Source organism: Ipomoea nil, unplaced genomic scaffold (assembly GCF_001879475.1).
Source record: "Ipomoea nil cultivar Tokyo-kokei standard unplaced genomic scaffold, Asagao_1.1 scaffold1576, whole genome shotgun sequence".
In the NCBI taxonomy this organism is placed as follows: domain Eukaryota; kingdom Viridiplantae; phylum Streptophyta; class Magnoliopsida; order Solanales; family Convolvulaceae; genus Ipomoea; species Ipomoea nil.
This window is the reverse complement of record NW_017618004.1, coordinates 3,656,636-3,678,625: the sequence shown is the minus strand read 5'-3', so window position 1 is coordinate 3,678,625 and position 21,990 is coordinate 3,656,636. Positions and strand designations below refer to the sequence as shown.

General features: G+C 31.3%; 4 protein-coding genes across 4 annotated transcripts; 3 read left to right on the top strand and 1 right to left on the bottom strand.

Annotated features, from left to right (window-relative positions):
* Positions 1 to 4,381: 4,381 nt before the first annotated feature.
* LOC109190339 lies at positions 4,382 to 5,506 on the top strand. Its single transcript, XM_019340806.1, has 3 exons — positions 4,382 to 4,400; positions 4,525 to 4,624; positions 4,712 to 5,506. Exons 2-3 carry the CDS (start codon positions 4,526 to 4,528, stop codon positions 5,504 to 5,506), a joined length of 894 nt encoding a protein of 297 aa, XP_019196351.1. The 5' UTR covers positions 4,382 to 4,400; position 4,525.
* A 1,941-nt stretch (positions 5,507 to 7,447) lies between these two features.
* Positions 7,448 to 8,789, top strand: LOC109190338. The gene is made up of 4 exons (XM_019340805.1): positions 7,448 to 7,477; positions 7,662 to 7,961; positions 8,039 to 8,143; positions 8,732 to 8,789. The coding sequence occupies exons 1-4, from the start codon at positions 7,448 to 7,450 to the stop codon at positions 8,750 to 8,752; spliced, it is 456 nt and encodes a 151-aa protein (XP_019196350.1). The 3' UTR covers positions 8,753 to 8,789.
* Positions 8,790 to 14,734: 5,945 nt separating this feature from the next.
* Positions 14,735 to 15,343, top strand: LOC109190400. The gene is made up of 2 exons (XM_019340868.1): positions 14,735 to 14,943; positions 15,040 to 15,343. Exons 1-2 carry the CDS (start codon positions 14,809 to 14,811, stop codon positions 15,229 to 15,231), a joined length of 327 nt encoding a protein of 108 aa, XP_019196413.1. The 5' UTR covers positions 14,735 to 14,808; the 3' UTR covers positions 15,232 to 15,343.
* Positions 15,344 to 15,510: 167 nt separating this feature from the next.
* Positions 15,511 to 16,331, bottom strand: LOC109190337 (stellacyanin). The gene is made up of 2 exons (XM_019340804.1): positions 16,145 to 16,331; positions 15,511 to 15,861 (listed from the first exon to the last, which is right to left on the bottom strand). The coding sequence occupies exons 1-2, from the start codon at positions 16,329 to 16,331 to the stop codon at positions 15,536 to 15,538; spliced, it is 513 nt and encodes a 170-aa protein (XP_019196349.1). The 3' UTR covers positions 15,511 to 15,535.
* Positions 16,332 to 21,990: the final 5,659 nt, after the last annotated feature.

The window sequence follows — 21,990 nt, the reverse complement described above, 5'->3', positions numbered from 1 at the left end:
ATATATATATATATATATATATATATATATATATATATTAATGCTCATATGCGGTCATGCTGTTAGGTGCGGTGGTGCGGCATTATCCTTGTCGTCCAATTAGCTTAATCTAACCGTGGCTGTAGCTTCTGAATTTTGGAAAGTCCAAATCGTGTTTATTAAGTTTGGGGGGGGGGGGGGGGAGGTGTTATGGTAATTATAGTGGTCATTTATAGCGGCCGCTTGACAAAACACACCAACAGTGTTAACAAAAGGCACAAATAGTGTTAGAAAAAAAACACAACAATGAAATGCACAAATACATCAAAAAAATACACAATACACCCAAAAAAAATACACCATATAACTCTGATCTTCACTCCTAATGGTGTATTTCTGAACACTGTGTGGTGTTTTTATTCATACCTAATGGTGCGTTTTTTGTGATACGTACCTAATTTGTGCATGTTTTTTGCTGTGCATTTCCTGAATAGATATGATGGTGTATATTTGTATAACTATTGGTGCGGCCGCATTGACCGCATGGGAAGGCGCTGCCGCACCTGAACTTGGCACCAACGGGAATCTACAAATACACCAGAGTAAAGCTAATATGTGAGACATGTTAATTCTTCGGTTTCTTTTTATACATAATGTAGTTCTATTTCAGCAAAACTAAAGTATTATTTCTACTCAACTATAGTTCTATTGTGGAAACTGTTATTTAATTTCATTTTATATACACTGTAGTTTCACTGCTGGAAATCATCGTATTTCCGACCACTTTTCCGACCACCACAAAAAGTGGTCGGAAAAATCATTTTTTTGCAATTTTCCGGCGAATGGGTAAGGGGGTCGGAACGGGGTCGGAATTTCCGACCATTATTAGTAGGTGGTCGGAAGTTCCGACCACATGGTAACAGTGGTCGGAAACTGTCGGCGGTTTGAATTTTAAATATATTTTTTCCGACGACAATTAATGGTGGTCGGAAATACCTTTATATATAAATGCTTCCACTGCGTATTTCCAGACCTATTTTCTCTGTTTTTTACCCCCTTCTACTGCTTTTTTTCTTCTTTGCAGGTTTTCTTTCAATAATTCATGCATAATAGTGCTAAAAGCAAGTTGTACTACATCATATCAAGTTAAGGTATGTGTTTACATTCTTAAATCTACTATTTATTAAGACTTTTTTTTAGATCTAGTTCAATTTTTTTAATATATTTTTGTGAATACTTATTTAGATTATTTATTTTAATATGATTGAAGAATGTATATGTGTGTATGTGAATATGTTTATAATTATTTGTGTATTTTTACTTTTTAAAAATTACATTTTATATGTGTGTGTCTATTTACTAGTGTGAATTTTTTTAGATCTAGTTTAATTTTTTAAATATATTTTTGTGGATACTTATTTAAATTATTTATTTTAATATGATTGAAGAATGTATAGTGTGCATATATGTATATGTGTATTTATGTGAATATGTTTATAATTATTTGTATATTTGTACATTTTTAAAATTACATTTTATATGTGTGTCTATTAACTAGTATGATTTTTTTTTCCTTAGATCTAGTTTGATTTTTTAAATATATTTTTGTGAATACTTATTTAGATTATTTATTTTAATATGATTGAAGAATGTATAGTGTGCATATATGTATATGTGAGTATGTTTATAATTATTTATATATTTGTACTTTTTACAAATGACATTTTATATGTGTCTAATTATTAGTATGAGTGTATATGATTATTTAAAATATTAGTATTATTTTTAATACTTTTATATTTGTGTTTGCACTGTATATATGTTTTTACAGTTGTTTTACATGGCTAATATACCTGAACATCGGAAATGGATGTATAATCGATTGTTACCCGGAAAAAGGGGGTACACAGATGAGTTCTTATTGGGTGTTGAGGAATTTGTAAATTATGCAAGCACACTTCCTGTATACAAGGCTTCAATGAAGATTAGGTGCCCATGTAGTAAGTGTAAGAATAGAGTACACTTGTCTGCAGATGATGTTCGTGTTCATTTATATAGGAAGGGTTTTGAACCAAATTATTGGATTTGGACATGTTACGGTGAGCTTCCACCTTCAATACAACCACACATGAATGAGGGCCCTAGTGAAAATAACCAATATGAACAAATGGTTTTTGATGCATCTGGTCCATCATTTTTTTCCATTAAATGTCGAAAATGACCAAGATGAAGAACCACATAGTAGTGCAAAAAACTTCTACGAATTGTTAGATGCTGCGAGACAACCTTTATCAATGAATGTTAATGAAGAAACAGAGCTGGCATATACATTGAGGATGATGAATATCAAGACAACTTTTAATATACCACAGCTAGCAATGGATCAGATATTTCAGTATATTAACCATTTGATGGGTCCCGATAATCGAGTACCTACCAGGTATTATGATGCAAAAAAGTTACTTACAAAGCTTGGTCTTGGACATGAGAAGATTGATTGTTGTGTAAACAATTGTATGTTGTACTATAAGTCTGAAATAAATGACAAGCACTGTAAGTTTTGTGGTGAGACAAGATTTAAACCTTGCCCATCTGGATCTACTCGTGCAAAAGAGGTGCCTCGCAAAAGAATGCATTACCTTCCTCTCATTCCTCGATTGCAACGTTTGTATGCATCACATAGCTCTGCTTCACACATGCGATGGCATTATGAAAATCGTCGCGAACCTGGTATTATGTGTCATCCCTCTGATGGTGAAGCATGGAAGCACTTTGATAGAAGGTTCCCTGATTTCTCAGTAGATCCCCGAAATGTAAGACTGTGCTTATGTTCTGATGGATTTACTCCTTTTGGTTTCAATGCAAAGCCGTACTCTTGTTGGCCTGTTATGGTTGTTCCGTATAATCTCCCACCTTCAATGTGTATGACTACACCATACACATTCTTAACCTGTATTATTCCTGGACCGAAGAATCCAAAGACCAATATTGATGTCTATCTTCAGCCTTTAATTGATGAACTTCAATTGTTATGGGAAACAGGTGTCTTAACTTATGATGCATCACTTAAACAAAATTTTATGATGCGCGCTGCGTTAATGTGGACCATCAATGACTTTCCTGCATACGGTATGTTATCTGGATGACAGACAGCCGGAAAACTAGCATGTCCTTATTGTCTTCATTATTCTAAATCATTTTATCTGAAGAATGGTCATAAAACATGTTGGTTTGATTGTCATCGTCAATTCCTTCCAATGAATCACTCCTGGAGGAAGAATCGAGATACCTTCGTCAAACAACGAGCTGAGAAATCAAGACCTCAACCAATTTGGACAGGAGATGAGTTGTTTCATAGTTTGGAAAATATCCCAAGGATTATTGATGGTCCAATTGGTCGCATTGAGGGGTTTGGACAAGCACACAACTGGAAAAAAAAAAAGCATATTTTGGGATTTGCCTTATTGGAAGGATAATTTGTTACGTCACAATCTTGATGTGATGCATATAGAGAAAAATGTGTTTGATAACATTTTTCACACAGTTATGGATGTCAAAGGCACAGCTAAAAATAAAGACACGCCTAATGCACGTCTCGATATGAAGGACGTGTGTAATAGGCCCGAACTTGAGTTGGTGGAAAAGAATGGACGTTATCTTATGCCCAAGGCAAGCTACAGTTTGAATCGTACTAATCAATTAGCTGTCTATGAGTGGTTACGAACTTTGAAGTTACCTGATGGGTTTTCTTCGAATTTGGCTACATGTGTTGATTCCACATCTTCTAAATTAATAGGGATGAAAAGTCATGATTGTCATATTTTTATGCAGTTTCTTATGCCTGTAGCCTTCATGTTTTTACCAAGCTGTCACTGGAAGCCTTTGACTGAGTTAAGTGCGTTTTTCAGAAATCTTTGCTCTACATCCCTACGTGTAGACAAAATACAGGAAATGGAAAACTCAATTGTTTTAACATTGTGTAAGTTAGAACGATTTTTCCCTCCAGCACTGTTTGATTGCATGGAACACTTGCCTGTCCATCTTCCCTATGAAGCACGTTTAGGTGGCCCAGTACAATATCGTTGGATGTATCCATTTGAACGCTTCCTCAATCACTTGAAGTCCAAAATGAAAAATAAGAGATATGTTGAAGGTTCAATTGCCGATGCATATATGCTTGAAGAGGCAACACACTTTGCATCATTTTATTTTGAAGATGATGTGCAAAGTAGAAGAACAAGGATAGGTCGGAACCTAAATGATGGCGGCATTGATCAGAACTTGCCAGTTACTTTGTCAATATTCAATCGACCTGGTCGGTCGATGGGCAGGAGAAAGACAAGATATTTGAGTGTAGAAGAACGTTTCACCGCTCATCAATATGTGTTACTGAATTGTGAGGAGGTTCAACCGATTTTAAGGTATGTGTACTCCACTTTTTCCCATTTTGATTTCAAATGTGTGTGTGTGTATATATATATATATATATATATATATATATATATATATATATATATATATATATATCTAATATCAGTATTCTAGGATGTATGAAAATGGTTTACGACGTTACAATCCTGGTTGTACTGATGAAGATGTAGACAATGAAGTTGAAAGAAATTTTGCACATTGGTTTAAAGAATATGTAAGAAGTTAATTCACTTTGTCATTTTTGATTCATTATTATCTATATTTTTTTGTTATGTGACATTTTCTTTGTATTTATTATTAGGTATATTGTCCAACGAACAATGTGTGTAACCAATCACTCATTGATTTGGCATCTGGGCCGATAATGGAGGTTAACACATACACTGGGTATGTCGTTAATGGTTTTAAGTTTCAGACTGAAGAATATTGCCGTAGAAAGTCGACTGCTAACTACGGAGTGTCAATCAAGGGAACAGGTTTAACACAATTTGAATCAAATTTTTTTGGCAAATTGCAAGAGGTTGTTGAGGTTGAGTACCCCAATGTTCCAATAAAAAAGGTTGTTCTCTTCAAGTGTGAGTGGTTTGACCCAACACCCAATATTGGATCAATATTCAATTCTGAATATGGTATCGCTGAGGTGCATTGCAATAAACGATATAGGAAATATGATCCTTTTATCATTGCACAAAGCGCATGTCAGGTGTGTTATATTCCATACCCACGGGGTATACGGGAGAAAATAAATTGGTGGGTAGTCTTGAATGTACGCCCAAGAGGAACTATTGATAGTGCCTATAGCTCTAGTTACACATATCAACAAGATAACATATCGTTGCCTACATATGGGGGTGATCAAAGTATTCAAGATGACGTGCAAGAGTTAGTGCACGAACCATTACAAATGAATGAAGTGGAATTACCTCACATCGGAAATCAATGGTCCAACCAAGGTGTCCAAATTGAAGATTCAGAAGAAGAAGATACTGAAGAAATTGAAGAAGATGACAGTGATGATTCTGATGAAGATGATAGTGGAGATATTGGTGATGAAGATGATAATGAGGAATCAGAGAATGATGAGGGTGATTTTTAATTTAGAGTTGAAATTTAAATTATTTTAATGTTTACTTTAATTTTAATTAGTGTTTAAGAAAAATTTAAGTAATTGTAAAAAAAAAAAAAGAATTAGCCCAAAAAAAAAATAAAAATGGCGGAAATCTAAAATTTTGGAAAATTTCATTAAGTCTGATCTCTCCCTCCACTACTTAGATTTCCCTCTCCCTCCACCACTTCACTTCTCCATCTTCTCTCTCCCACTTCACGCGTACTTCCTCCTTCACACGGCCCACTTCCTCCTTCACCGCCTACTTCCTCCTTCACACCTCCAGCACCGGCAGTAGCACAACAATGGCAGTCGACAGTCCCTAATCTCGTATTCTGAAACCCCAGGTACTTTCTAATTCAATGTTTGAGTAACACAGTCCCTAATCGAATTTAGGGTTTTTTTTAATGGATTCTGAAATATTATATTTCTTGTTCGAATTTAGGTCCTTATGTTCTTGATGTTGTTGCTGCTTATCAAGCTTCATTGGACCATCCCTAAAAAAAGCTGTAAGCATTCTTTTCATTCCTCTAAAATTGAAATTTCTGGATGAAATTGTTTTGTATTGAAGGTTAATGGAAGAAACTATGTGAAACCAGAACTCAAAATTTCTGGTTTGTGAAATTTCTATTCTAAATTTTTGAATATAGATTATGTTCTAAATTGCTGATTTTTAATTCTATTTCTTGTTCGAATTTAGGTCCTCATGTTCTTGGTGTTGTTGTTGCTTATCAAGCTTCCATTTGACCATCCCTAAATGACTTGTCATGTGTCCTCACTCCTAGGGAAAACAATGCAGTAGACTAAGCAAGATTAACTTCACGGGAAAAAAACTGTAAGCATTCTATTCATTCCTTTAAAATTGAAATTTCTGGATGAAATTGTTTTGTATTGAAGGTTAATGGAAGAAACTATGTGAATATAGATTATGTTCTAAATTTCTGGTTTGTGCTTTGTTGTATAATTTATGGGGACTTGAGAATGTATTATGTGTAACCAACCCAATGATGGGCTGCTACTCTGGGCAGTCTCTGAGTGTTTACACTTTGTTTGGGTACTGGCAGCATAGATGAGGCTTTGAGCTGATATGCTGTGCAGATGTTGTTGGCAGATCTGCACTTTAGTGCAGGAAAGAAGCCTTTCTTTGCAGGTGCTGTTGAATGGAGCTGAAGTAAATTGCAGGCTGGATGCTCATCTGTAATCTCAAAAAAACTGCAGATGTGTAGATAATTTGAGAGTCTGCAGAGCAAAGGATCATTTTGAGTTCTGGTTTCACAAATCAGAACTCAAAAGATCATTTTGAGTTCTGATATGTGAAACCAGAACTCAAAAAATTATTTTGAGTTCTGGTTTCACATACCAGAACTCAAAACATCATTTTGAGTTCTGGTTTGTGAAACCAGAACTCAAAAAATTATTTTGAGTTCTGGTTTCACAAACCAGAACTCAAAAGATCATTTTGAGTTTTGGTTTCACAAATCAGAACTCAAAATGATCATTTACAAACACAAAATTTAGAAATGGCATTTTACACTACTTTCTTTGAATTTTAAGCAGAAAATGTCTCAACGTGCAAGGCAAAATAGTACAACGTTGATGTCCCAACCACCAATATCTAACTCTGAAAGTCCACCATCAAATACTCTCCCACAGTCCAGCTGAAATAGTGATTCGGAGCAAACTATATCAGCCTTACCAAATGGTGTTCCATCACCTCCAACTTCACCAAGCAACAGGCCCATAGTACGCCCCATTGGGAATAATTTGTAAGTCTTATATTGATAACTATAATAATTATAATGTGTTTAACATTTATCTCTAACATTTATAATTTGTTATAGGTTTGAGCCATGGCGTGCGAATAAAGTTATCGATTATGTAACTAAAATATTTCCAGATGCTATAAAATCATACAATGATGCTCCTACATATATGAAGGACGTATGGTTTAATGAATTCAGGGTAACTTATTTTATAACTGCTATTAGTAAATTACTTTATAATTACCATAGGGAACTACTAATATATACATTTGATAATTTATACCTTTACTAATTACTTTATACCTACTTTATGCTCCAGATGCTATAACTATTACTTTATACATTTACTAATTATAATTTGATTTTTTTTAATCTTATCAAAGAAAAAGTATAAGTGGAATCCAGAAGATGAGGCAGTAATTCAGAGTATATTCCACAAAAAGGCTGCTAGAAGATTATCTGACACGTTGGGGCATGTTCGCATCAATTTGGCAAGAGGCCATGCACTACCAAATTGGATGAATGATCAGGTTTTGGCCCAATACCGCAGCATTTGGAATACAGAGGAGTTTAAGAAGACTGCTGCGAAGAACAAAAGAAATAGAAATTCAGATTGCGGGGGATTGGGACCATCACTGCACACTGCAGGTTCAATCTCCATTTCTGAGCATAGGAGAAGAATAGTAAGTCATTTACTACTATTTAAATACAATTTATAGTTAAACAACAACATTAATATTTGGTTTATTGTCTTGGATAGAAAGAAAAGTCTGGAGAAGAGCCCTCTCATGCAGTGTTGTTCCAAGCAACTCACAAACGCAAAAAGACAAATGAGTTTGTTTGCAAAAAGGCTGATCATGTAAATGTAAGATACTAAAACTTTTCCTAGAATTAAAAGTGTAGGCCTAGTAAAGCAGTTTTACTTGTTTTAAAAAGTATATTCCATAATATACTTGTGCCAACATCCAAATATAGTAGTAAGAATACCTCATATCCTGATATTTAGAATGCAGATTATATTAGAGCAGAAACTATACGGACTTGAGAACTAATTAAAAGTATGCTTAGTTTAGACATGTTAGAGGATGGAACATGCAGATTATATTAGAGCAGAAACATCATTTTGAGTTCTGGTTTGTGAAACCAGAACTCAAAAAAATTATTTTGAGTTCTGGTTTCACATACCAGAACTCAAAACATCATATTGAGTTCTGGTTTGTGAAACCAGAACTCAAAAAAATTATTTTGAGTTCTGGTTTCACATACCAGAACTCAAAACATCATTTTGAGTGCTGGTTTGTGAAACCAGAACTCAAAAAATTATTTGAGTTCTGGTTTCACAAACCAGAACTCAAAATATCATTTTCATTGTAATTAATACATGATTGTCATAACATTTATTAGATTTTGAGATGATAAAATGATTGTGTTTGGTAAAAATTGTTAAATATAGGAGGCTGCAATTCAAAAATAACAAACTCAACCTGAGCTTGGAGAGTCAAATGCATGGTTCTTGGCAGCCGGTGGCCTCAAGAAAAGAGGATCTGTTTATGGATTTGGATCAGATACACCGCGCTACTTCCCTGAGGCTGTGACGCAAAAGAATTCAAAATCCGGACAATCATTGGCACATGCAGTTTATGAGGATCAAATCAAGGAACTAAAAGAAGAGAACAAGCAAATGAAGGAAAAAATGGCATGGTTAGAAGCGGAATTTGCTGCAATTCGTGGTGCAAATCAACCTTCTTTTCAGTCTACTAATCCCGCCGTTAGCCATGAAAATAGTGGTGTTGGATTAGATGATCTTGAGCAATAGATCCAACATTCTAACTTTTTTTTTTTGGTGATGGGTTAGATGATCTTGAGCAATAGATCCAAGATTCTAACTTTTTTTTTTTGTGATGGGTTAGATGATCTTCAGCAATAGATCCAAGCTTCTAACTTTTTTGTGATTTAGGAAATATTTTGATTGTATTAGCACATTTTGAATGATGGTGGATATTAGAATTACAACATTATGTATAATTAAATTTGATATTGAAATGTATAATATTTGTGTTATGAAATTACTAGTTTTAAAATTGGTAAAGCAGTGTATAATTTGTAGGAAAAGTAGCAATAGAAATTGTAAATTACAAAAAAAAAAAAAATATATATATATATATATATATATATATATATATATATATATATATATATATATATATATATATATATATTTATTTATTTATTTATTTATTTATTTATTTATTAGTTTCCGACCACCATGGGTCGGAAATCTGGAACGAACGAAATCTTGGTTCCAAATTTCCGACCGCCCGATCGTGGAATTTCCGACCACATGGTGGTCGGAAATATGGATCCGTCCAAGTATCAAACCCGTCGTTTGTTTCCGACGATTAAAAAAATGTGCTCGTTGTTTCCGACCACTCTCTATTGTGGTCGGAATTAGCGACGGGCCTTTTTCCGGATCCCCATTTTGGTCGGAAAAGTGGTCGGAAACACGGTTTCCGACCCAATTTAGGCTGTTTCCGACCACTTTTGGGTGGTCGGAAATCTGATGATTTCCAGCAGTGTTTCATTACAACACAACTACAATATCATTTCGATATCACTAAAGTTTCATCTAATAATATACACTCAATATGTGAGACATATTATTCAGTTTCTTTTTATACATATTGTAGTTCTATTTCAGCAAAATTAAAATATCATTTCTATTCAACTACAGTTCTATTTGACAATATACATTCAATATGTGAACAATGTTATTCTGTTTCATTTTATACATAATGAATTTTCATTTTAATACAACTAAAATATCATTTCAATCCAATTACGGTTTCATTTGATAATATAAACACAATATGCAAGACAATTTTATTTTAGATACACTATAATTTCACTTTGTTATAAACACACAAAAAATATGAAATCTGTTAAAAAGTAACGACTATCATTTTTTTACTTAGAAAAATAACGTCGTGTTTGAACCATAGTCTACGAAGCTCCGTGAACCATGGTCCACACTATAACAACCACACAATGCGTATATAAAACTAGTACCATTATATATGCCATGCATTGAAGTAGTTCATGGAGATTGAAATTGGGCCAGACAATACTAACGAAGCCTACTTAATTCCACAGTTCATTCAAGCATTCAATGAAGATTGTAATTAATAAATTATGTGATCTGTAAATAAATTAAAGGTACATAATATGTTAATTATAGATATATAATATATTTTTAACATGGACGGAGTTACTATGGGGTAAGTGGGGGCAGTTGTCCCCATTCCCTCCACCCCACCCCTTTATATATATGTAGTAGTTTTTTTATGAGATAATGTCCAATAATTATTTTTAAATAAATATTTCAAAGTATATCAATGCAATATTATATAGAAGATGTTCGTGCATAGCTAAATAAATGTTGAATTTGTTTATTTAAATCGGTAATTTAAAGTATATAAATGCAAGGTAATATATGAAAGATTGATTATAATTATCACTAAAATAAATGTTTGCAACTTTGTAATAACGCTAGTTTAAATACTTAGTCTTAAAACGATAGTCTAAATAAATACTACTTTTGGTTTAAATTTTTCTAATTCTTCTTAATTCTCTCTTGGGTAGCATTGTTATTGTTTTCATCTTCAATACATGTTCTTTTTTTTATTGGTAGTGTGTCATGTGCAATTAGGTTACTGGTAAGTGGTAGCAGCATAGAGGGATTCATCATGCAATGAGATTATGGTGTAGGAAGCTTTAGATTTGTAATATGAACTCTTTAGTGTACAAACACCTATTGATATTTAGTAGTGGTAGTTTTTTCCCTAGATGTTTCATGTGTTGTGAGATGTGTGTCGTAAGTTATCATGTGAAAGTATTGAACAAAATATTAATATTTATTATATTTGTATAAAATACTTGGTAAATAAATAAATAAATAAGTATATATATATATATATATATATATATATATATATATATATATATATATATATAGGGTTGCATTCAAATACAAACTCCCTTAAAATACAAACACTCCTTAAAATACAAACTTGAGCTCGTGCACACATTAACATACTTACATGCACACAAGGCGCACTGCCAATAATTTCTGGGATTAGCACGTGCACACATTATCATACTTACATGCACACAACGCGTAGGAAGAAAAATCACAACCATCCATCAAAGCTCGTGCACACATTAACATACTTACATGCACACAGCGCGTAGGAGGAAAAAATCAGGACCGTCCAATACCACCATCCAACGGCGTCAAATTGTCCACAGGTTTGTATTTTAAGATGTGTTTTTACTTGAATGTAAATCTATATATATATATATATATATATATATTTATTTATTTATAACATGTTTTGTATTATAACTTTGATATTTAATTACAAGATAATGTAAAATATAAAACAATGAACAATGTAGTGAATATAATAAATTAATAAATTTGAAAATAAGGAATCTTTGAATTGTAGAAAATAAATATAATATAACTAATGAAATTATATTTTTTTAAAGTTTTTTTATAATGAATAATTTTTTTTAATAAATAAAGCATTATAGACATCTAATTCTAAATTAATTAAATGCATATGTATTATTTTTTGTTGTAGCTACTAATTTATTTAATTAATAAGAGTAATAAAGTGTCGTACATACTTTTCTTCAACAATAATGGAATCAATGATTTTTTTTTTAATTTCCATTCCTTGTTTAGACAAATTGTTTTGAGAGTTTGTCCATGACAATTGCTACAATTGCTGTCAATAGAGGATGATAGTAAATAATTCAAAATATATGGTTACAATAGATATTAATATAATGATATAGTAAAAATTAAGTTACAAATTTCTTTACAAGTTTTCATGCATTGATAAAATTTTGATGTGTAAACTTGTTCAATTGGAGCTAGTAGGATGTTAACATTGTCAATTATTTGAAAAATGATCCTACCGTTTTAGAGTCCATGTGTAATTGTATTTATGATCAACAACTTTGTAGTTGGCCGTGCAAGTCTGACAATGATGTAAGAACAATTCTGTCTGATAAAAAAATAATAGTATAATGTTTGTCAAGTAATGTACAATTGTACCATTATAAAAAAATACAAAAAATATTAATACCATAATGACCTAAATCATTCCAATAATGCAAAAGCATAATTGAAATATTAAGTTTTGTTCTAAATAATCAGAAGAATGTTAAGTAAACCAAAAAAAAAAAAAAAAAAAAAAAAAAAACCTAAATTTCTTTTTTTTTTTTTAAATAAAAATTCAAGCAAATCAAATAATTTTAAAGTAGTTCCTGATTTATAATCTTTGATACTCAACTTTGAATGCTATGTATTTAGTCGATCTAATTATTTGACCAAAGTTTATGTTAAATTTTATATTATATATATATATATATATATATATATATATATATATATATATATATATATATATATATATATATATATATATATATTTTTTAATACATTTTAACATATTCATAATATATATTTAACAATTATGCCGACTATACTTGGGATGAGGTTCGAACCTAAGACCTTATATAAATTAAGAGTATATTAAGAATAATAAATAGTTAACGGAATATTCCGTTACTAAAGGCCGTGCAGGTCTGACAATGATGTAAGAATAATTTTGTCTGATAAAAAATAATAGTATAATGTTTGTCAAGTAATGTACAATTGTACCATTATAAAAAAATACAAAAAATATTAATACCATAATAACCTAAATCATTCTAATAATGCAAAAGCATAATTGAAATATTAAGTTTTGTTCTAAATAATCAGAAGAATGTTAAGTAAACAAAAAAAAAAAAAAAAAAAAAAAAAAAAAAAAAAAAAAACCCTAAATTTCTTTTTTTTTTTTAAATAAAAATTCAAGCAAATCAAATAATTTTAAAGTAGTTACTGATTTATAATCTTTGATACTCAACTTTGAATGCTATGTATTTTATTTTTTTTTTTGAATGCTACTAGCTCTATTACATTGTAGTATCTGTTCATATACTTTCTCAACCTACTGAAACACAAAACACAAAGAGCTAATAACGCCTCCACTGAGGCTCGAACTCATAACCTTCCAAATGGAAATCCAACCCGGATACCATTGGACCACATAGTCCTGGTTGAATGCTATGTATTTAGTCGATCTAATTATTTGACCAAAGTTTATGTTAAATTTTATATTATATATATATTTTTTAATACATTTTAACATATTCATAATATATGTTTAACAATTATGCCAACTATACTTGGGATGAGGTTCGAACCTAAGACCTTATATAAATTAAGAGTATGTTAAGAATAATAAATAGTTAACGGAATATTCGTTACTAAAGTTTAAACTAACGGAATTTAGGGTTATTTAAGGGAAGAAAATAATATAATAGAGGGTAAATAAGGAAAATCATTAAAAGATACTAAAATCAAAATAATATGAACATTCATTTTAAGAAACAATTAGTACCGACATTTTTTTTGTTCCAGTTAAGGGCCTAACATTATTCGCTCTTATTAAATTTGTAGATGTAGATAGATGTAGATGTATGTATATACATATATAGTATTAAATGATATATAAAATCTATGTTCTAAATATGAATAGTTTGAGTAGTTTAGTTGGTTGATTCTAAATTTGTTATTAAAAAGTACATATATGGTCATATAAGTTCAAATCTCATTAACAACTTCCCTTATATTTTCATTTAATTAATGTAGTATACAAGCTTATATTATACTTTATTGTATTTGAATTATTTAGAAAAACTTAAAGTTGATTTAACAAAAAAAAATTAAAATTAAAAAGTATTTATGAATATAGTGTTATTCAAATTATTTTATCTAATTGGTTATGCTTAATATTTTGTCATAAATATTTCATATTTGCACCTCACTCAAGTATATTTTTGGCTCTGGCTCTAACTATCGTGTAATCTATCAAAAACATTCTATTGTAATTTATAATGTATTGTGTATTTTAACCTTATTATGACGTATTGTTTGATACTTTGTAATTGGCATTTCTATCATCATTAAAACTCCGCCCCCACTCAAATAATATTCTGACTCCGTCCCTGCCTCTTAATATATTAATTACGTTTTTGTAGTTACCGTTATGTGCACTGTGTGTACATAGTTAGCATATTATATATCTTCAATTAATTATCGACACATAATATAGTAACCAAAAACACATATAATAATATATTAATTGCAGACACATCATTTTAAAGACCCCAACAGCTTTACTGGCCTCAATTCAACGACCAATAGGCAACAGATGAGATCCAACCTACGTAGAACGGCCCCGTGACGATGAGTTTAGCTTCACGGGATGCCAATGCACCACAAACTAACTTTGTTTTCGCTTTCTGTTCCTCGTTTCTTGGCCACATCTTCTCATGCATTATTATTATTATTATTTCCTTCTGCCCTTCAATTCCCAGTTCGATCTTCAGCCGTACGTTAATTCCGATCCCAAAATGGCCAACTTTTGCTGCTCCATTGAGACCGAACCCAGAACCTTAAACCAAGGTCAGCTCCACCTCGCTCGAGAAGTTGCCGTCGACATTGTTCAGAACAACCAACCCCAACAAGCTTCCACTATCTTTATTCAGGTTTATATATTACATATATATAATATAATTCTCTTTTTTTTTTTTCCTTTAGTTTTTGTTCCAAAAGTGTAACAGACCACTAAGCTAAACTGATAGGGGCTAAAACCGACGGAGACTGTATTGGTTGTGCCGGAAACCAACGGAGTAGACAACAAGAAGCAAGAAGACAGTGCCGCCGACGTTGTTACTGAGAAGACAATCGGGCAATGTTTGTGCAGTACGGAAATTTTGGAATCCCCAGATGTCGACCAGTCTAAGGTTAAAGAACCCCTTACTGCTCCATTTTGATATAATTTACTTAGTGTGACGTTATATGTATGTCCAATCAATTTGGCAATTCTATATATGTAATCTCACTATCATAACGCTTCTGTCAATTTTATGTTAACATCTAATTTTCTCAGAATGTTTGTTTCAACTTTGGACTCATTAATAACAAATACGTACACTCAAGAAAATAAAGTATCACCATAATATATATTTAGGATAGATGAATAAGCAAAACAATTAAAACCATATATATATCCTTAACAATCAAGGTAGAGAAAACAGCAATAGTGTAATGTAAAGCATCTCGATCCCAAGGAGTCTACTACTGGAGGAAAGCAGCGTTGAAAGCCAATAACAGTAGCGAGAAGAATTTGATCGGAATAAATGGAGTTGGATCATCGGAGTTTGAATGCTGCGGCGGCGTTGGAATGGCATCTTGATCATGCAACGGGAAAACGTCCAGGTGTAAACGCTGCCCATCCTTGCAATGCTCGTAATCGCCGCTGACGAAGAAGAAAGGGCCGGCTTTGTCCAGATTTACGGTGGTGTTGCCGTCGCTGGAGACGGCGGAGATTGGGTGGCTTGTGTCGCAGTGGTAGTACGCCCATTTGTCCACCTCCACCACTGTATCATTCTTGTACTCGAAACCTAACACATAACTCAACAACGTATGTAGGAAATAAAAGACAATGAATGTTGATCGAGCATATAAACATAAATGTGCGATCCAATTATCAGTTTAATCTTTTTTAGATGGAACACATGTTTCAATTTAGTTTCAGAACCATTTTCTATCAGTTTAGACTTTTAATTGAAACAAAACATATGATTCGATTTGGTATCAGAGCCATCTAAAAGAATGCTAAGTTTATAGGGAGAGTGCAAAGAAAGGTTGCATGCATGCATGGCCGGAAAATATAGACGAACTTACGTAATGAATCTCCGACGTGAAATATCCGGTGGGAAGCCCACTGATCGTAGATTTGAGTGTGGTTAAGGTCCGGGCGGCGCCAGCCCACAGCGCCACCGACCTGGAATTCCTCAGCGGCGGTTGTCGGAGTGGTGACGGCTAGAAGGACAACGAGAGAGCAATAAAACAGCAAGAAATTAGAACACATGATGTTTGATTGCCTTCTTAATTGCTGCTTTTTATTATTATCAAGTGAAGATTAATATTATAGTTTTCAGCAGCAAAAGCTATATATGGCCTGGGAATAATATAAGAAGGAGAGAGGTTTTGATGAGGAACGTGGAAGTTATTGGGATAGGGTCGTGGGAAGTTTTCTGCATTGTTGTAATTTTATTATTTTTATTTACTTAAATCGTATTTATAATGAAATTGCTTTTATAATTCTTACCACAAAAGTAGAGAATTTGGAATGCAGGAGGGTAGGAACACAAGATTTAATAGTGAATTGAGTCTAGCATCTTGTCATTGAAACGTGATATTAATTGTTATTATACAATTATTATAAGAAAATAAAGTTGTGTATTCGCTATTAGTTATAACTTTTGGCATAGTAATAAGCGCTTGATCTGACAATTGGTATGTATATATGCAATTGAGGCTGGTAAGTGGACTCAGGCTGAGGTTAGACATGTTTGTATTCATTGTTTAACATTATCTTTTGAAAGATTATTCACTCTTCCTTTCAGAGATTGCACCTAATTTTCAAGCTCCCATGTATTTACCATGGTTAGATTTAAAGGTTTGAGATTAAAAAGAAAAAAAAAAAAAAAAAAGATTATGATACCAATTCCCAATTTGTAATGAAGTTGAGAAATTGTAAATTAATAATTCAAACTCAATAATAGAAAATTATAGAAGAATTGGAGGGACAAGGAATTGAGGAAGAAATAGGTTGGATTTTAAAGAAAGATTTTGCATTCATAAAAAACATAAAACTCAAAATACATTGTCTAAAACAACATGACAATGAAAACAACAAAATAAGATATATAACATGTCTAGTTGTGAGCATGTTCCTACAACAATAATTTCAAAATAGCATTAGTCCAAGAAAGCAAATCGACATCGATGGCTTGATATATAGAATGTTTAGCTTTAGCTAAAAACTTAATGATGTAACCAAAACGATGTCGTTGCTAAAAACTTAATGTGTAACCAAAACGATGTTGTTTCATAATTGACTGGACTACAAAATAGGAGAACACCATCAAAGGAATTATGGGCGGAGGAATACGAAAAAAATTAATTTTTTTTAATACTATTGACTTTGTTACAACTTTCTCAACCTATTGAAGCACAAAGAGTCAATACCGTTCTGACTAAGGCTCAAACTCATGACATCTCATTTGGATAGTCACTTCATGCTATTAGACCACAAGGTCATTGGCATGAAGAAATTAAAATAAACATTACCAAAAACAATTTGTGACAAAATTGAAAATTACTTTTTTGTCCATGCTCCAAGTTAACTGGAAATGTAATGGAGCACCAAAGTTAATTTGCAAAAAAAAAAAAAAAAAAAAAAAAAAAAGATTTCCCAAAGAATATGAAGATATCTTTTTGGTAGTTGAGGACTATAGGTAGAACTATTACAATATTACACTTCAGAGGATCATATATAGATTCATTTGTCTTATTTTACTATGTTAACTTTCATTTTTAATTTTTTTAATTCGCCTTTGAAGTATGTGAATTAAATATAATTGAGCAAATTTAAATACATTGGTCATAAATTAAACAAATAATATGATATAAAGACCTTAAATAAACTTTTTAAAAAATGCCACAATGAGACATTAGTTCTTGACAAAAGTTAAAGAGTACGATGTCACTACTAACCACTTAAGCCAATAGATTATTGTTGTTACTTAAAAAAATAATAATAATAATGCCATACGGAATAAATGAATACTATATTTACTATTATTTATTAGACACGAATGCATGTATTAATGCATTAGGTAGCTAAATGACAAATTAGAATGGAGACAGTGGTCAGGAATTTGAACCTCCTCTTGTATGGAAAACTAATATGGTTAACACTTTGTCTCTTTATTGGGTCGGCTCGGTGTGAACATGAATTAATCTGAGTATATTACGAACATAAATGTGACTCCTACAATTAGTGCATGCTCGGGACACCTCGTGTTCTGACTCAAAAAAAATAATAATAATAATGGAGCATGGAATAAAATTAATTTTCAAACACACATTTCCCACGCAATCAGGAACAGTTGGCTGTGCAACAAACATTTGCATTGTTTTTTACTTTTTTATTAGTCATGATTTGGCGAACGTACAAAATGCCTAGTTGCCTACCATTTCATTCCAATCGACCCAAATATACTAACTCGTCAACAAAACAAACTAACTACCACCCATCTGGCATATACATGACTATTTTTAATTTAAAGATAAGGATCAAAATGGACCTTTGAATTTTATTAATAATAAATAAAAATTTCTAAATGTTTATATAGAGAGTATGTGGTTCAAGTTATATCACATAAGTAATAATATAATAATAATGGCTAAGTGACATGATCTGACTCTCTTAAATGAGAAGTTATGGATTTGAACCCAATACACGTGATCAATAGTACTAAAAAAAAAAAAAAAAGAGTAATATAATAATGTAAACATGGTATATGTCCTTATTTAGTTTAATTTAAGGGATTGGAATTCGAAGCAAATGTGAAGTCTTACAAATTATAAACTTGATTTTTAATTTATAAGAATATTCTTTCTTCTTTTTTTTTTTTTTTTTGAAATAATGATGATTCTTTGTAAGATAATATTTATTTTATACTTTCTCAAACATTCTCAATCCAAAGAATTTATATATTCCATCTTTAAGGGGGAAAAAAAAAGTTACGTGAGATTAGAAAAATATTATAATATTAAAAAAAATATTGTATGAACCAAATGTACTAACGGGCATTTGGTTGGCATGAGCGAATTAGAGAGAAATGAAATGTAATTCAATGGAAAAAAGAATAAAGTGAGAATTTAAATTACATTGTTTGGTATAAATGAATAGAATGGTTGGGAATTGAAAGTGAAAAAAAATTAAATTGTCCTTGTATAATAATAATATAATAATCATAAGAAAGATAAAGTGGTAATTCAACATGGAATTATAATTCCACAAAGTGTAGAATTGCAATTCCTAAGGATGAAGTCTTAAAATTAAAATTGTAAATTTGATTTTTAATTTATAAGAATATTTTTTTTTTGAAATATTGATGATTCTTTATAAAGTAATATTTGTTGTATACTTTCTTAAACATTCTCAGTCCAAAGAATCTATATATTTCATCCTTTAAAAAAAAAAAAAAAAAAAAAAAAGAAGAAGTTACGTGAGGTTAGAAAAATATTATAATATTTTAAAAAAATATTGTTTGAACCAAATATACTCAGGGTAAGTGTAATATAAGGAATAATATATATATATATATATATATATATATATATATATATATATATATATATATATATATATATAGTACGTGGTATGTAAGTTTTACTTTGATTTTATTCTACTGCTAAACCCCAACCTTAAGGGCCCCTCACACCTCGGCTTGATAGAGCATTTGGGAGGATATAAATCATGGTGACTCAACTGAACATGAACCACAGAGGCTAGACCGGTGCTCACTGTGCACAAGAAATCCCCCTCACTTTGAGAGGTTGCTCTTACACTGCCACTGGTGAGACTCGATCCCTAGTCATTCTTCCAAAGTAGGTAAGTTTTACTTTGATTTTATTATTTTATACCGACAAAAAGTAGTCATCCAAGCCAGGTAAGGAAAACCTCAAATCATACGGAGTATGATATTAATTTGATTTTATTATTATTTCTCTCTCCATAAATCATCAATATTATATCAGGAAGATTACGTCAACCCAATGGAATAAGACAATATAGAACAAGTTCTAACTACCGCTCTTCCAATGGAGATGAGGGTGGCCTGGGGGATGCCCAAAATAATTAGCTAGAATTCGTGACAAAATGTAATTAAACTATATAGGAAATAAGAAAAATAAGTGTAGCTAATAGGTACTCATCAAGCTCAAGTTAACATTCACTTTAAATGATTTTTTAACCGGAAACAAGTAGCTTAGTAAAGTTATAAAAATTAATTAAATTATAGATTTGTTCTAAATTTACATTTGGAACTATAATGACGTAAATCAATTTAGATTTTCTGTATCTAACTGACAGTTTCAAATCAAGAGAACTGAATTTGTATCCTTATAATTATTAAGTCAATAATTTAATAAGCAATTAATCGTAAATTAGTTGTTAGTTAATTCATTAGTTGGAAGTATTCTTCCGTCAACATGGCAGTCCATGAGATGTACCATGATATACGTGGCCTATATCCATGGAATTTTTAAAATTTTTCATATGATGCATGATATTGTACTTAATTACTTCTACATAAATAATTAAACGCTGTCATTATCAACTGCTCACAATTTAATTCGTTTTATTGGCTTTCAAAAGTTTTAATCAGTTTTTAAAATTAGTACGTTGGAGATCGATTGGGACTTGGATACCAATATTTATCACCACACGCTCCTATGATATGTTGAATAGATGTTTTTATTTTTTGTCACATATAATGCCTATTATTTCTTACTACTAAGTTTCAATGTCATTAATTACTTAACGGTGTAAATTGTAAAATGGTATGGTACCTAGTAATCCTCTACAATTATTGAACGTGTCTATTCAACATTATCCATTGAAGTGAGAGTGCTGGGAAATTTCAAATTATTTGAAATAAAGATGAAATATAGTAATTAATGACAATGATATTTCTGAAAGCTACACTCTCTATTTTATTTTTCGAGTACTATTGACTCTATTACATTATATGTTGAGTTGGTGCAGAAGATTTGAGGCCAACCACCCGAGTAATGCAGATAGAGAGAACGGGTAGGTTCCTTAAAGGTTTTGTATAAATAGTTATAACGTTGTAATAAACATACACCGTCCTTTTTTTTTTTTTCTTTTTGAAACTATTTACAGAATACAATTCATTTTGCTTTGTGCAATCACTTATCACTAATCTTTGTTCATATTTCTTACGAATAGTTATGTTGTGCATGGTACACACGGTTGCAAAGCGACGTCGTTTTGACTAAAAACGCGCGTTCCATTTTTAAAAAAAAAAATCAGTTTTGATTCCCTTCAACAACATTATTGTGGATATATAATTATGAATTTATGGATATTTAGTTCTTTTATTCTGAATTTTGTGTTATTTGATCATTCACTGTGGATATATAGTTATGAATTTATGGATATATAATTCAAATTATGCACAAAAAATGCTATTGTCGGTAATCGAACCTAATTTTTTTTTTTTAAAGTGAAACACGCGTTTTTAGTCAAAACGATGTCGTTTTTGCAACCGTATGGTGCAGACGGTTGCACAGCATAATTTGTGATTTCTTACCTTCCATATCCAATTGTAATGCAATTAATAATATATATCAATATCAATATTTAATATAATTTTTAAATATATAAATTTTTATTCACAAATAGTAAATTAAATATTACATAAAAATTAAAATTTTGCAAATAACTTAATTTAAATTTAATTAATTTTTTCATGTATTTTGGGTAAGAGGCAGTATATATAGAATTAAAAGATACAATTTTGGTAGAAATAATAATTCCACATGTGCTGCAAAGAGTTTATTTTCCTAAAATTAGGTGTTGAATTATACCAGCTTTTCTTTGAATTTAGAGTCTCCAACAATCATTATTTTTTAGGTTACTTGCAAACATG